Raw genomic sequence first — 15869 nt, forward strand, 5'->3', positions numbered from 1 at the left:
TAAACCTAGAAAAAACATTGCATCTTAAATCAGTCCAAGCTGTAAATAATGGGCTACCTCACCCTGGTATATATCTGTAGTAACTCAGTGGAATTACTCTGGATATACATTGATGTAAACGGAGAGCTGAACTGGGCTCAATAAATATTTCATTCTCCCAAAATGACTAAAGAAATTGATAGATAGTTCAGAGTCACAAAATATAAAATATTTCATGAAAAGGATGATTCTTTTAATGGTTTATTGCAGTGTCTTTTTATATTATCATTTGTGCTGTGGCAAACTGGAACACATAGATAATATGCAGTGCTGAAGCAGAAATTAACTAACAATTTATAATAGGCTGTTTTTAAAATTCATCTATAAAACTGCCAGCACTTTCTTCTCATGAGGTTTGACATAAAGCCTTTTTGAAAACATTCATTCCAGCTAACAGACATTGGAATAGACCATGCTGATTTCAAACTGTACATAAAAAAAAAAGGTGTCCTTTAGGAGATGAAATTTGCTTAGAATGTCAGAGTAGAATGTATAATAAAACAGAGTGTAGGATGCAAAACTATTAGCATTTGTGGAAGACTTCGTCATTGTTTTATTTTGGTAATGATAACCTGTGATATCATTCACAGTACAGGAGAGAAGTTGGGAGCTGACTCTGTTTTTCTGGGATCTATCTGGATTCAGTTGCCAAGCTCATTCCTGTGCTGATGACACAGTTGCATACACACACACAAAATGCAGAGCTGGTCTTGCAAATATTTATTCAAATGAGTAGTCCAACTGACTTCAGGAGGACTGCTTGCATGAGTAAAAACTACTTGCATGAGAGGCTCAATTCTTTTGTGTATCTTAAAGCTTAATTAGCTTAAAGGTACTAAGATGGGGAAAATTAGAACAACATTTTGCACTTACATGCCATTTAATGATTGCAAAATATTTTGCCAAGAGTATATTTAGTGTCATAGGCCCTCTTGTGATTTCAGATAGAGGTTTACCCACTTTGTGGTTGAGTAAATTAAAGAGTAGGGAGGTTAAAGGCCAAATTTTTCAAAAGTTGCCACTGATTATGGGTGACTCAATTGTTGCGTGTCCATCATGTGACCTTTAGGGCCTGATGTTTTTCAGAACAGCTCAGCAATCAGAGCTCCAAGTCCTTGGTAGCCACAGGTGCCTTGTGCCTTTGAAAACCAAGCTCAAATGGTGCATCCATCAACTGAGTCACCCACAATCCGTGACCAGTTTTGAAAAATTAGATGTACATAACTAGCGCAAGGCTTCAAGTAACAATTTTATAAATAGATCTTTACAATTTAAGAGGTCCCCGCCTGCAAATCACCTGTGCTTACTGCTTTGAAATATTTAAACATAGAATTCAACTGCGGAACTGGCTAGTTCAGGGATTGATAATAGGTTGCCAATTCAAATCCAACCTAAATCCTTAGTAATCTAAAGCTGGTACCCTTTGAGGGTTATTTCATATCTTTTGTGAATTGAATATGGTGATCTGCAGTACCCTTCCAAATGGCATTCATTATTACCCTGCTTGCCAGTCTCAGCAGGCAGGACAAACAGGCTTGAATGAGCTGTGGAGAGTGACCTATCTTCTCCACCCTGACAGATGGTCTATTTAGGTCTTGGTTAAAGCAATATTGGTGGGGATGGTGGATGCATTGCTATTCTGCACATAAATAGGACAGTTTTGACTGTATTGAGCGCTCATCAAAAACTGAAAAAACCAAAGCATAAAATACAACCCAAAGTGCTTGACTTAAAGTAGAATGTTTCTCACCTTGCTTGGTTAAGTAGAGGTTCACTGCCAGCTGAGACAGGAGCTGGAAGTCGAAGGTAAACTCCTGGTCTGCGGTCAGAGAAACTTCTCTTTATGAAAGGCTGAGGGTTGGCAGCACTCATAGCCATCCTCCTCTGCTGATCCCCACACTGCCTGAGCAGCACACTGCTTTTCTGGACAAAAGCTGAAACTTCAGGCTGGCCTGCGACCTCTGTAGTGCAGTTGCTAGGTGGTGATGGAGGCTTGGCTTCAAATAAAGAAGGAGTTGCTGGGCAAAATATTGAACGTGCATTACTAGCAATCTTTGATGGAGGAAGCTGTTGCTCATCACCAGAATCCAAACTGTTTTGTCGTCCTTTGTGGGACCGCAATGGAGAGGCTGGTGGAGAAGGGGTAGTGCAGAATGGAGGTGGACTTGCCTCTCTGCGCTGAGCAGGTGGGCTTGACAACTTTCGCTGAGCTGGTGGGCTTTGTTTGCGCCCCACTGGAGGGCTAGGCAGTTTTCGTTGGTTTGGTGAAGAAGGCAGCTTCTTTTGCATTGGAGGGCTTGATACTCTGGGGTTAGCTGTGAGACTAGGTTGCCTGTGAGAAGGAGGAAAGCTTGGTTTTACGTGGTTAAAAGTCTGCACGATGTGTCTGGGATATGCAGGTGGACTTGAGAGTCGTTTCTCGGTGGGTGGAGAAGAAGGGGGTGTTCTTGTTGGGGAGATTCTTCTGACAAAAGCTAGACTTTTCTCATTTCTCCCGAGTGAATCAGGATAAATTTGATTTTGGTTTTGCACTGATGCTAAATTTGTGCCAGGCTCTTTACTTTCTGAGCAGTTTCTGTTCTGTGTTGAAACTCCACTGGGATTTTGAAGAGGTATTATTTTATGCGATTGCTTATACAGATCTGCAGCCTCTTTCATTTCATGGTCCCTTTGGGATGCTAATTTACCCTCTTGGCTGTGGATGAACATGTTAGTAGGATTTAGCTCCAATGAATATTTTCTAAATTTGGGGGAGTCCACCCCAGTGTTTCTTAGTACTTTACTGGCAGTCATGTTGGGGCTGTTGATATTTTTACTTGGTAATAAGTCAATGGAATGTAGAGAGGCTTTTATCTTTGGAGAAATGTGCATTCTCTTTGTAGCATGAAGCTCTGTTTTAGCAGGCTTTTTGGCAACCTCTGAAGAGTTCCCTTCCATTATTGTACTTTCTTCAGACTCAGAGAAGTCAAAAGAACTGTCCATTAACATTTCAGGAGGTGGTGGTGGTAGGTTCTCCAAGTCTTCATCCGTTTCTTCATTTGTGTCAGTTCTGCTTAATTCTGCAACAGGTGGAAAGACAGTTGGAAAGTTACAGTGGGATGCACTTGTGTTTGGAAGGGTCATGTCTCCTACTGGTGAAACACGAGGCTTGTGAATTAAAGGTGCCAGTACTCTCTGAAGGGGAATGGTGGGAGGAATCACTGGAAGTCCAAACTTTCTGATGCATTTTATTGGTCCTAAAGTTCTTAAATGTGTAGGTTTCACAAGGCCTTCAGAAGGACTAAAAGTTTCAATAAGTGTCTTGACAGATTTCCGAGGGGCACAGCCACCACTATTCAATTTCTCTATCCCAGGTGGCTCATTTTCTTTCCTGTACGATAAATCCTGTGTGGATACAGAGGCTTTTATAGGCTTCCGTCCCCTTCTCTCATCTGGATGACTGACAGTGTTTTGCTCGGACTTACGTAAAGGGACCTTATCCTGATTAGGCAATATGCTGAAGTTTTTAGAGAGGGATGCCTTCAGTTTGTTGGTAGACAATCTGGGTGTAGCATGTTCAGTGCCCTGCAAGTAAGCTGCTGCTCTTGGCTTCAGGATCTCCTGCTTGCCATCTGTTTCTTTGTTCCCATTAAGCTTATAAAATGTTTCTAATCTTTTGTTGAGATCTTTTTGGGTCCTTTGAAGTTCTAAAAGGGTTGGGTCTTCTGCACGGCTCCTGAGGGATTCCTCTGACCTGGACCTTCTTTGTTTAACTGAGGTTTTCCGGCTACCACTTGCTGTACTGGGTCTTGCTGTTAGGGCTGCTTTTCCACCTTCATCTTCTGTCCACTCCTTTCGTCCACATTTAGCTGGGACAAACTTGATTTTTTCACTGATTGCATCTTTCATCTTAAGTATCATCTCTTCAGTCTCTGGATTTTCTATCCTTTTGATGGATGGCCTCCTGGTTTTATCTGTTACTGCAGGTGAAGACATTGGCCTTCTAGGCAGGGTATCCTTCCCCATTTCTGATAGACTTATATTATCACTGTCATCCTCCTCTGGTGTACTCTCTTCCTGTTCATTTGCAGAAGGAGAATCTATTGATTCACAGTCTTTGAAATTTTCACCTTCCTGGGTAGCATCAGACTGGAGGGAATTAAAAGGAGGACTTTTGGTCACATTTGAACATTGGAGCCTGGTAGAAACACTTTCTGGTGTTGCCCCCAGGGAAGAAGTTGCTTCTTTGCTGTGTACAGATGGGTAAAATATATCCTTAAAATGCCTTTCAAGTGCACAGTCATGGGATCTAGTTGTAACAGACAACAGTGTGCCATTACACAGATGTTCTCCTGGTATTCTAGTGTGTTTCTGAGATGGATGATCATGTGCACAAGAATCGCAGCTTGTTTGCCTTCCAAGTTTATCAAGGGAATTGAACTCTTTGATAGATTCATTGTCTGCACCAATGCCACTGTCTTCTGAATACAGAGTCCTATCATCATCATGGGCCTGAGAGGAGACCACTGCAGAGGCTTCAAGCAATTTTATTGCCTTTAGCAGGCGTTCATCAAAGCCTTGTTTTGCTTTCAGTTTTTCTTCCAAGTTGCTGGCCGCAGACTGTAAGTAGCTCCATGTCTCCTGCAGGGCACTGGAGGTAAGGGAAGCCACTGTTCCATTTAGCAGCTGCATTTTGTTGACTGTATACTGCAGTAACTGCTGCAACAGGTCTGGCTGCTCTTTTGGATCCCCTTTTCCAGCTGGCCAGGCCAGGTTTCCTCCCACCTCTTTGAGGAGCTCTTCCCCATCATTGGCAATTTCTTCCAAGAGCTGGTTGATTTTATCAAAGTGGAACACTAGAAAGCTCACCAGCTGCTGTAAAAGCAGCTGAGTTTCAGTAGCCTGATTTGCCATACATAGGATAGCTTCATATTTGGAGAGGTTGGGATTTAGGTAGGCATAAGCATTTTGATGAGCCTTAACAAGCTGATCTGGGAAATCTACCTTTTTCTCAGGCTTGCACATAGGTAGAGTGGATTTTTCTTTGGGTTTGCAAAGATGACCCTGTTTCACTGGTTTATGGCTTTTTTGCTTCCTCCTTTTCTTTGGGGTTTGCTTTGCATTGCTTTCATTCTTGTCATCCCAAGTGAAAGCTGTTGCCTCTGATTTGCAGGAGCTTTGCTTTTTGATCTGTATGTCTTCTGCTATATGTTTTTGAGACTCAATCAGTTCAGACATGGCTATTTCAGCCTCTGTGGCTGTCCTCTCAATTTTCTTCTCTTCCTCATAAATCTTGCAAAGAGAGAGATCCTCAGATGATAAATGGAAGTTAACATTTTTGATCAGCTCTGATGTTTTCTCCTCCTTTTCCAGCTGGTGATCTTTCCCCGGAGACCCTCTCTGAGGGAACTTGTCAATATCATAACAAGTGGAGCCTTTGACCAGCAATGGAATTGAGAATGCTTGGTCTCCAGGATCAACAGGCAGGATACCTTTGGGTTTATTCAAAGGATTAGTTCCGGTTTTTGCAACATGGTTAGCAATCTCACTGTGGGAAGGTGTACAGCCCATCCTGTGTCTCTGTCTGGATTTATTTTCTGTTAAAGATATCCAGATGATCAGGTAAAGAATAGAAGACAATAAAACTTACTGTTTCATCCTGTACTGGAACATGTAATTTTTCTCCCAAGGTTTCATCAAGAATTCTCCCAGTTTTGTAGATAGCCTGGTTAATTACAATGAACTTTTCCTACTTCCCAGGATCCTGTCTTAAAAGAGCTACACACTGTCCCGGTGTATTTTGTTTCCTTTAAAGCGTTCTTCTATTGGAAACAAACCATGTGAAAGCTGTGTTGGGTTAGTGCTAGTGGATTAAGGGGATGTGCGTACCTTGTTTCTGTCTTGACAGATGTCATGTATAAATAAGATTTTAAGCTCATTAGGTTAATCCGGCATCAGCACACATGCTGCATTTGTAACGGAAGACTTTTTAAAAATACTGTATTGGTAGGCAAATTTGTATTGACGTACTGCAATAGATAGAGTGGAGGGAAAGAAGCTTTCTCCCCTCTCAAATGTTCTCCCCCCACCTCCCAAACCCTCTACAATTGGAACTTTGAAATCCAAAGGAAGAGACTGTTTCAGATAATTTCTAGACGAAACACACTTTAACGGGGGAAAATGCCAATGCACAGACCTTTGCCAGGAGGAAGGGTGACTTTGACAGAATACAGAAGAGCTGGGAGGCACAAGACATAGAATCAAAAAGGTTAGAGTTGAGATGCCTATTAGGTTATCTCATCCAGAAATTCTCAACATTCTTCTACCTGCAAGCCCCAAGACATATGTTCAGAAGTATAATTTGTATGTTCTTACAGAATTGTACATGCCACAATACTCAGTATTCACTGTGATGACCCCACAAGCTAGCAGCATGGCTAACTTCAAGCATTCAAAAATTATGAGTCAGGCCCAAACAATCAGGAGGTTGGCTTAAAAATTATGAGATCTTGAAAAATTAAGAAATGTGGGGACCTTTTAATTTACCTTCCAGTGTCTGAGTGTTTAGGGATCAAATTTTCAAACTTTTCTTTGCAATCATGATGGCTAGAAACTTACTTTTTTTTTTTTAAGTGAAGCCTGAGATTCTCATAATCACATTACTTCAGGAGACAAGGATTTAAGGAAAACAAACAAGCAAAACCAAATTTCAATACTGGTCTAGAAACATGAGGCCCAATTCCGCAACCCATTTGAGAACTATTGATCAAACCATCTCCCCGGACTGTTCCCTTTTCATTTGTTGATACAATTACAAATAAAATAAAATAAAATATAAAAAACTCCTCAAATTAACAGCCAACCACCGCCACCACCATCAGACAAACACCAACAATCCATTTCTTAAAGAGAAATCAAACCAAGAAAGAAGGAATTAAAACTCCATCATAAAACAGCAGATTGTTTAATTTTTTAAAGATGGTTTCTCAAGGGTGCTCTGTAAAGCATAATTTAGAAAGAAAATTCTCCCCAACCTTATGTTAAGACTAAGGCTAAATGGATTAAGATTATTTTTTTGTTTTTACCTTCCAAACACAGCTTTCCTAGAGAAGGCAGCCATCTCCCAGTGTAATAAGGAATGGAAAAGGCACTTGCCACCCACTCTAATTACTGTGTAGCATTAGGCTGCTTTATGCTGACAGAGCCAATCATCTCCCTCTAGCAGTGTGATCGCTAACCGTCTGGATGCAGCTATCTAATCTATCTGATTTCTAATAAAACTCTTCAAGTTGCCAGGTGCATGTAATGCTCTCAGACTTTAATGAATGAGTTGTATAGGATTCACTACTGTTAGGGACAAATGCTTTCAACGTTTGTATCCTTATGGACAGAGAAGACTTTAAAGAGCATGAGCTGTGTAAACAAGCTTTGTTGCAAAAGTCTAAGCTGACCCCTAAAGGGCATAGGAGAAAGGTTCAGGGAGTTCGGAAAAATGAGGGCATGACTTATGCTAAGGTTTCACTTCAAATTAGGGGTTATGTAAGAAAACTGGAAACTGGTTGGGGGTTACCATGGTTGATGAGGCCTATGAATTAATGAATTTAGAACAATTTTATAAACTGCCACCCTTACCTAAAATCAGGGTGAGCAGACAAAGATCCTAGACATTTAACGATAACAGGGTAATTGGCAGACTGATATGTGCATAGTCAGCCAGGGTTTGATAGAAAACTAAATAGGGATGAAATGGAATCCGAGGACAGGGATCAGGCCCATGCAGAAACCCATGACTAGAGGGAGGGAAAACACCTCTAAGAAGCTTTTTTTGATGGGGGGGAGAAAGCGGTGTTCCGCATGTGGCCGGTGGGGTTACTTTGCTCGGGATTGCCCTGTCCAGGCCTTGAGGCCCAATGCAGTGCTGGAAAGGCCAGCTTCCCCCGACCTCAAAGAGTTACCTGTGTGATTAAACCTCTGGAGGGAGGGAGCCACCTGCCCAGTGCACCCAGGGCATATAATGTTCCTGCTGACACATTCACACCCCAAACCACTGCCCACATGCCATGCTGCACCCTCCTGGGTACTGATCCCTCAGATGGCCAATGAGAGTGGAAGGTGGTGGTCAGTGGGGAAATGTTTATTGGATGGAGGGATACTGGCACTGCTAAGACTATGGTTAAGCCCCATGTTGTAATACCCATCAAATGCTCTGTATGTGAAATCTGGGTTATAGTTCCTTGTGTAAAAGCCTTCACTTTACCTACAGCAGCACTTTCTATACAGACACAGGAAGGGTCAGAGGTGCTGGCTGTAGGTGTATTGTCAGATTTCCATATTATTTGCTATTATGGCTTTAAAAGCAGAATGGGTGAATCAATACCCCTTCGCTCCAGACTGGCAAGGGACTGTGTCAGCCAAAATGCAGATGGAGTAGCTGACAGGGAGGAGGGGGTGGGAGGCTGGGGTAGATTCCCCTGCCAGTATCCAAAAGGAAGAGTATGCAGACAAATACATGAGGAGAGAGGGGATGAGACTGCCTCCTTCTCCTGGGAAGTGCCAAGAGCTACTGACTTAAAGGGAAATTCTCTTGAATCCTGAAGCACAGGCCAGGGGTGTAAGTTCGCTGCCAGTGTCTACCCTTCCCAGAGAACTAAAGGCAGTACAGAGCATGGTGAGGACAATGCCTCCAGCCAAAAGTAGAGATGCTGAGGAAGCTGCGTTGCACTGCCAAATCTATGACACCCACCCCAAGGTGGGAAATGCCCTAGTAAAGGGTACAACTGCTGCCTGGGAGATGACTAAGGTAACTACAGCCAGAAAGGAGGGGGGATGACTTCCCACAGTCTCTGACTGCCTGATAGCCTGCAAAAATGTAAAAGACCCTAACCCAAGTCAAGCCACACACCTTGACTCTGTGTGTGTGTGGAGCAAAAGGCCACCACAGTGGGGTGGGTGATCAATACTCTTCTTCCCCCAGAGAAGCTGGGATTAGGCCACCCTCTATCCACCCTCTGCCTTCCAGGCAGCCTTGAAAAACCCTGGTCTGTGTGGAGAGAGAAGCAGGTTTCCACCCAGGACAGGTGACTGCTGGGAGCCAAGGGTGGGTGCCCTTGCTGAACCACAGAGGGGAAATACAGGCGCCATTGCCCTGAACTGTGATCACAACATCTATATTTAGGTGCCTAACACTTTCAGTTATAAAATCTGCTTGTAACCTTTCTTTGAGAAGCAGTAATGGCGCCATTGTTTGCAGCAGGCATTTGATATTTGGCAAGGAGAAAGCCCTGGGGCCAGAAAAGAACCTTTTCTTAATCCGGTGAAATTCCATTCAGGTTTGGCCAAGATATAAACTTTTAAAAATTACTATTTCCCTTCCATTGCTTACTTTCATGATAATTTTAGCAGCATGCTAAAATAAGAGCTGAAGGTGGACATTCTAATCTGGGCTCACGCTGAAACCGTGACTGCTATCACAGCAACACACACTTCTTAGTAAGGTAACACCAGGAGTGCAAGTAGGGTGGTACTCTCCAGTACACAGTACCACCAAGAGATTTTTAGCAGGTACAGAGTACTGGAAAGACTTGGGGGGAGGCTAGTCGTCTCCCCCCACCCCTGGCCCGAGCTGGGGTGGAGCTGCACTCTGCTCCTTAAAGGAGCAGAACGTGGCTAGGGAGGGCATTCGTTCTCTATATGGGTTTAACAGCACAATAGTAGGCTAACAAACTTAAACAAAGGCTTTGTTTAAGTTTGTTAGCATATATATTGTGCTGTTAAGTTGATCAGGAGTCCTCAAGAGGGGGAGGGGGGACAGAAGGTGTTTATACAGTGTTTTTGATTCCTGCTCCAGCCTCTGAACTATGAACATATGCTGATGGCAGCATTCCAACCAAGGGACTGAGGACTTTAAGGTAATCTGGAGCCTTCATATTTTCTTGATCCTTTGCAGATGGACTTATGAGTTGGATATGGTACAAAGACTGTTCTAGCCTCATTGATTGCTCATTTCTCCCTTGCAATGGACAAAGATCAGATGTCTGCTGACTTTCTCACAAGAGTCAGCAGCCTTTGATATCTGTGATATAAGCAGTGTAGCCCTTGCTTGAGTGGTTTTGTTCTTTCCTCACCAAATGTCAAAGCCTGTTCCCATTGAACTCAATAGCAAAACTTCATTTGATTTCAATGGGAACAGGATTTGGTCCCAAGAGATCACAGCATGTGATTTTGGTCAATTGCTTATCTGTCCAGAAACAGTTCTCAGGCACGTTCTGCCAGGCTGATTTTGATTGCCCCTCCTGTATGTTATGCTGAGGAAAATAATAAAACACTTTGGGCTGTAGTTCTATCAAGATGCGTATGGCACGCACAGTTCTATGCCTCTTTTCCATCAAACCCAGATGGCGCAGCATCTTTGCTTTCCTAGTGCCTGGTGGAGAGCAATACTTAGGCCTTGTCTATGCTGCCACTTTACAGCACTGAAACTTCCTCACTCGGGTGAGGGTAGCTAGTCCCCTTGTCAAGGTTCCTCCCCCACTCTGAACTCTAGGGTACAGATGTGGGGACCTGCATGAAAAACCTCCTAAGCTTATCTTTACCAGCTTAGGTCAAAACTTCCCCCAAGGTACAAAATATTCCACCCGTTGTCCTTGGACTGGCCGCTACCACCACCAAACTAATACTGGTTACTGGGGAAGAGCTGTTTGGACGCGTCCTTCCCCCCAAATACCTCCCAAAACCTTGCACCCCACTTCCTGGACAAGGTTTGGTAAAAAGCCTCACCAATTTGCCTAGGTGACTACAGACCCAGACCCTTGGATCTTAAGAATAATGAACAATCCTCCCAACACTTGCACCCCCCCTTTCCTGGGAAATGTTGGATAAAAAGCCTCACTAATTTGCATAGGTGACCACAGACCCAAACCCTTGGATCTGAGAACAATGAAAAAGCATTCAGTTTCTTACAAGAAGACTTTTAATAAAAATAGAAGTAAATAGAAATGAAGAAATCCCCCCTGTAAAGTCAGGATGGTAGATATCTTACAGGGTAATTAGATTCAAAAACATAGAGAACCCCTCTAGGCAAAACCTTAAGTTACAAAAAAGGTACACAGACAGAAATAGTTATTCTATTCAGCACAATTCTTTTCTCAGCCATTTAAAGAAATCATAATCTAACACATACCTAGCTAGATTACTTACTAAAAGTTCTAAGACTCCATTCCTGGTCTATCCCCGACAAAGACAGACTATAGACAGACACACAGACCCTTTGTTTCTCTCCCTCCTCCCAGCTTTTGAAAGTATCTTGTCTCCTCATTGGTCATTTTGGTCAGGTGCCAGTGAGGTTACCTTTAGCTTCTTAACCCTTTACAGGTGAGAGGAGCTTTCCCCTGGCCAGGAGGGATTTCAAAGGGGTTTACCCTTCCCTTTATATTTATGACACGCCCCCCAAATCTCAGCTAGGGTGAAACACTGGCTGGGATTTCCTCCTGGAGCTCTAGGAAAAACAGAGTTAATAAGACACATGCATCTCTAAATATACTACCAAGTACATAAAGACTAACAATATTTTCCACATCTCAAGGACGATTTTAACCAGTTGATTCTGGGAAACTTTCACGGGAGAGTGCATCAGCCACTTTGTTAGAAGCTCCTGAGATGTGTTGGATGTCGAAATCAAAATCTTGGAGAGCTAAACTCCACCGAAGAAGTTTTTTGTTAGTTTCCTTGACGGTGTGAAGCCACTTTAGTGCAGCATGGTCGGTTTGCAGGTGGAAACGCCGTCCCCAAACATATGGGCGTAGCTTTTCCAGAGCGTAGACAATGGCATAACATTCTTTTTCAGTGACTGACCAGTTGCTTTCCCTCTCAGACAGTTTTTTGCTGAGAAACACTACAGGGTGGAATTCTTGATCAGGTCCTTTCTTCATTAAAACTGCTCCCACACCACGCTCGGACGCATCTGTGGTTACTAGGAACGGTTTGTCAAAGTCTGGGGCCCTTAGTACAGGGTCAGACATGAGTGTCGCTTTAAGCTTGTTAAAGGCCTTCTGACACTTTTCGGTCCACTGAACAGCATTTGGCTGTTTCTTTTTGGTTAGGTCTGTCAGTGGGGCAGCGATTTGGCTGTAGTGTGGTACAAATCGTCTGTAATAACCGGCCAAGCCTAAGAAGGATTGAACCTGTTTCTTTGACTTTGGGACAGGCCACTTTTGGATAGCATCCACTTTGGCCTGTAGGGGGCTGATAGTTCCTTGACCCACCTGGTGTCCAAGGTAAGTCACTCTGTTTAGGCCTATTTGACACTTCTTAGCCTTAACAGTTAGTCCTGCCTCCCTTATGCGCTCAAGGACTTTTTGTAGATGTTCCAGGTGGTCTGCCCAGGAATCCGAAAATATGGCCACGTCATCAAGGTAGGCGACTGCATATTCTCCTAATCCCGCTAGGAGACCATCTACAAGTCTTTGGAAAGTGGCGGGTGCATTTCGCAGCCCGAAAGGGAGTACATTAAATTCATACAGCCCGAGATGTGTGGTGAAGGCTGACCTTTCCTTGGCAGATTCATCTAGCGGTACCTGCCAGTACCCCTTGGTTAAGTCCAAGGTAGAGATGAACTGGGCCCGTCCCAGTTTCTCTAATAGTTCATCTGTGCGTGGCATTGGATAGTTGTCTGGGCGAGTTACAGCATTTAGCTTACGGTAGTCCACGCAAAAACGTATTTCCGCATCTGGTTTGGGAACTAGAACCACTGGAGATGCCCATGCACTTTCAGAGGGGCGGATTACACCCATCTGTAACATATCCTGGATCTCCCGTTCTATAGCAGTTTTAGCTTGAGGAGACACCCGGTAAGGTTGGACCCTAATTGGGTGAGCCTTACCTGTGTCAATGGAGTGGTATGCCCGTTCAGTCAGTCCTGGGGTGGCTGAGAACGTTGGCGCGTAGCTAGTGCACAGCTCCTGGATCTGCTGTCGCTGCATACGCCCAAGGGTCATGGAGAGGTTCACCTCTTCCACACCACCACCACATTTCCCTTCGTAGTAGACACCTTCGGGCCACTCAGCGTCATCTCCGTGGGCTGTAAACTGACAAACCTTTAATTCTCTGGAATAAAAGGGCTTTAGAGAATTAATATGGTACACCTTAGGCTTTCGGTTGGAGGTGGGGAATGCTATGAGATAATTAACAGCTCCCAGGCGCTCCTGGACCGTGAATGGCCCTTCCCACGATGCTTCCATTTTATGGGCCTGGAGCGCCTTTAAGACCATGACCTGGTCTCCTACTTTGAAGGAACGCTCTCTGGCATGTTTATCATACCAGGCTTTTTGCTCTTTTTGAGCATCCTGTAAGTTTTCTCTAGCAAGGGCTAAAGAGGTTCGGAGGGTGTTTTGTAGGTTGGTTACAAAGTCCAGAATGTTAGTTCCTGGAGAAGGTGTAAATCCCTCCCATTGATGCTTCACCAACTGCAATGGCCCCTTAACCTCACGGCCATATACAAGTTCAAATGGGGAAAACACTAAACTGGGATGTGGTACAGCTCTGTAGGCAAAGAGCAACTGCTGCAACACTAGGTCCCAATCATTGGAGTGCTCATTTACGAATTTACGTATCATGGCCCCCAAAGTTCCATTAAACTTCTCCACCATGCCATTTGTTTGATGGTGGTAAGGAGTGGCAACCAAGTGACTTACCCCATGAGCTTCCCAAAGGTTTTTCATAGTTCCTGCCAGGAAATTAGTCCCTGCATCTGTGAGGATGTCGGAGGGCCAGCCTACCCTGGCAAAAATGTCTGCTAGTGCCTGGCACACACTTTTAGCCCTGGTGTTGCTTAGAGCTACTGCTTCCGGCCATCGGGTGGCAAAATCCATGAAAGTCAGTATGTACTGCTTTCCTCTGGGTGTCTTTTTCGGAAAAGGACCCAGAATATCCACAGCTACTCGCTGAAATGGAACTTCAATGATGGGGAGTGGCTGGAGAGGGGCTTTGACCTGGTCTTGGGGTTTTCCCACTCTTTGGCACACCTCACAAGACTGGACATAGGTAGAAACATCCTTGCCCATTCCCTCCCAGTGGAATGACCCCCCGAAACGGTCTTTGGTCCTGTTCACCCCAGCATGGCCACTAGGGTGATCATGGGCTAAGCTCAAGAGCTTGGCCCGGTATTTAGTTGGAACTACCAACTGTCTCTGAGGATGCCAGTCTTCCTGGTGTCCACCAGAAAGAGTTTCCTTGTATAAAAGTCCTCTTTCTACAACAAACCTGGATCGATTAGAAGAGCTGAGAGGCGGTGGGTTGCTCTGTGCTGCCGTCCAAGCTCTCTGGAGGCTTTCATCTGCTTCCTGTTCGGTCTGGAACTGTTCCCTTGATGCTGGAGACATCAGTCCCTCATGGGATTGTGGACCTAGGCTTGGTCCCTCTGGAAGCGATATAGGGGATGGAGCTGTTTCTGTTGACTGTGAACCGCTCTCCGCTGGTGCACTATGTTGGGATTCAGGCTCCGGCTGAGCCTCTTGTGTCGGGTTATCGGCTGCTGCCAGTTCAGGTTCAATGGGGCCCTCTGGTGTTGAGGTTGCAAGTACTGGGTTCAGTGCTGACACGGGGTCTGGTGTTGGTTGTTCAGCTGGTTCCGGTTCTGGGACTGGTTCCATCTGGGTCTCTGGGACTGGATCCACTACTGCTGTTGCAGACATTGGCCTGGGGTCCGGGTCCATCACCTCTGACCGGGTCCTGATAGAAGTTTCCAGAACAGAGCTAGGCCTCACGGCTTGTTTAGCCTGGCTGCGGGTGACCATTCCCACCCTCTTGGCCTGCTTCACATGATTGGCCAAGTCTTCCCCCATCAGCATGGGGATGGGATAATCATCATAGACTGCAAAAGTCCGCATTCCTGACCAGCCCTTGTACTGGACAGGCAACTTGGCTGTAGGCAAATTGAAAGAGTTGGACTTGAAGGGTTGAATCGTCACTTGGATCTCTGGATTTCAAAGGGGTTTACCCTTCCCTTTATATTTATGACACCCCTCCTGGGGGTGGTTTTTTACAGCGCTGGGAGAGCAGTCTCCCACCGCTGGTGCCGTGACTATACAGCCACGTTAAGGCACTGCCGTGCTTGTGTCCCTCCCATGAGTGCAGTACCATCAAGAGATGATTTCTGCTTGCACCACTGGGTAACACCCAGGAGCTGACAGCTTCTCCAGTAGTGGGGCAGTAGGAATTCAGCCAGGTTACCCCTCAATAAGCTCTCTCCAAACCCTTCACCTGGTTGCAGTTGCCCATCCTCCACTGGAGGAGCACCACATGGAGAAGGAACTCTAGCCACCTACCAGAGAGGGAAGAAAGAGAGTGAACTGAGCCAGGCTGCCCTGATGGCCTTCCAGAGCGTATCCCAGTACAGGGAATGAGATGCTGGGCGCCAATAGTCTTTGGCCTTCTGACAGCTAGTGCTGCAGTGCTGAAGAGGGTGGGTGTGGACAGAAATGAGAATAGAAATGTTGGCAGAAGAGAGATTATGTAACACCTTGAAGATGAAGACGAGAAGCTTAAATGTGATTTTACTCTGAAATGTGTCTATGTAAAACAACTCCTTACTCAACAGAGCAGCTCACTCATATCTGCTGACTTTGGTGACAAGTGTTCACTGGTTTTTATTTCTAAAAGTCCTGTAGAGCCAACACAGCTCTGGGAGATGGAAATAGATTCTATTCTTTCTTGCACATCATCATCAGCATTGTTTATTAAGTTCCAATCCATTCCACCTGTGCAAACCCAGTTAAAGCACTAGGATAGTAGAGGTACCATTGAGGGCATTATATGAAGAAAATGGAGTTGCACAGGTTTAACTGAAGACAGCTTGT

At 44.7% G+C, this 15869-nt stretch overlaps 1 protein-coding gene across 1 annotated transcript; it reads right to left on the bottom strand.

Annotated features, from left to right (window-relative positions):
- Nucleotides 1-1785: 1785 nt before the first annotated feature.
- Nucleotides 1786-5589, bottom strand: PCARE (photoreceptor cilium actin regulator; the record flags this gene model as incomplete). Its single annotated transcript, XM_084624712.1, has 1 exon — nt 1786-5589. One exon carries the CDS (start codon nt 5587-5589, stop codon nt 1786-1788), a length of 3804 nt encoding a protein of 1267 aa, XP_084480838.1.
- Between the last annotated feature and the right edge of the window lie 10280 nt (nt 5590-15869).

This window comes from Lepidochelys olivacea, assembly GCF_965140295.1.
Source record: "Lepidochelys olivacea isolate rLepOli2 genome assembly, chromosome: 3".
NCBI lineage: Eukaryota > Metazoa > Chordata > Testudines > Cheloniidae > Lepidochelys > Lepidochelys olivacea.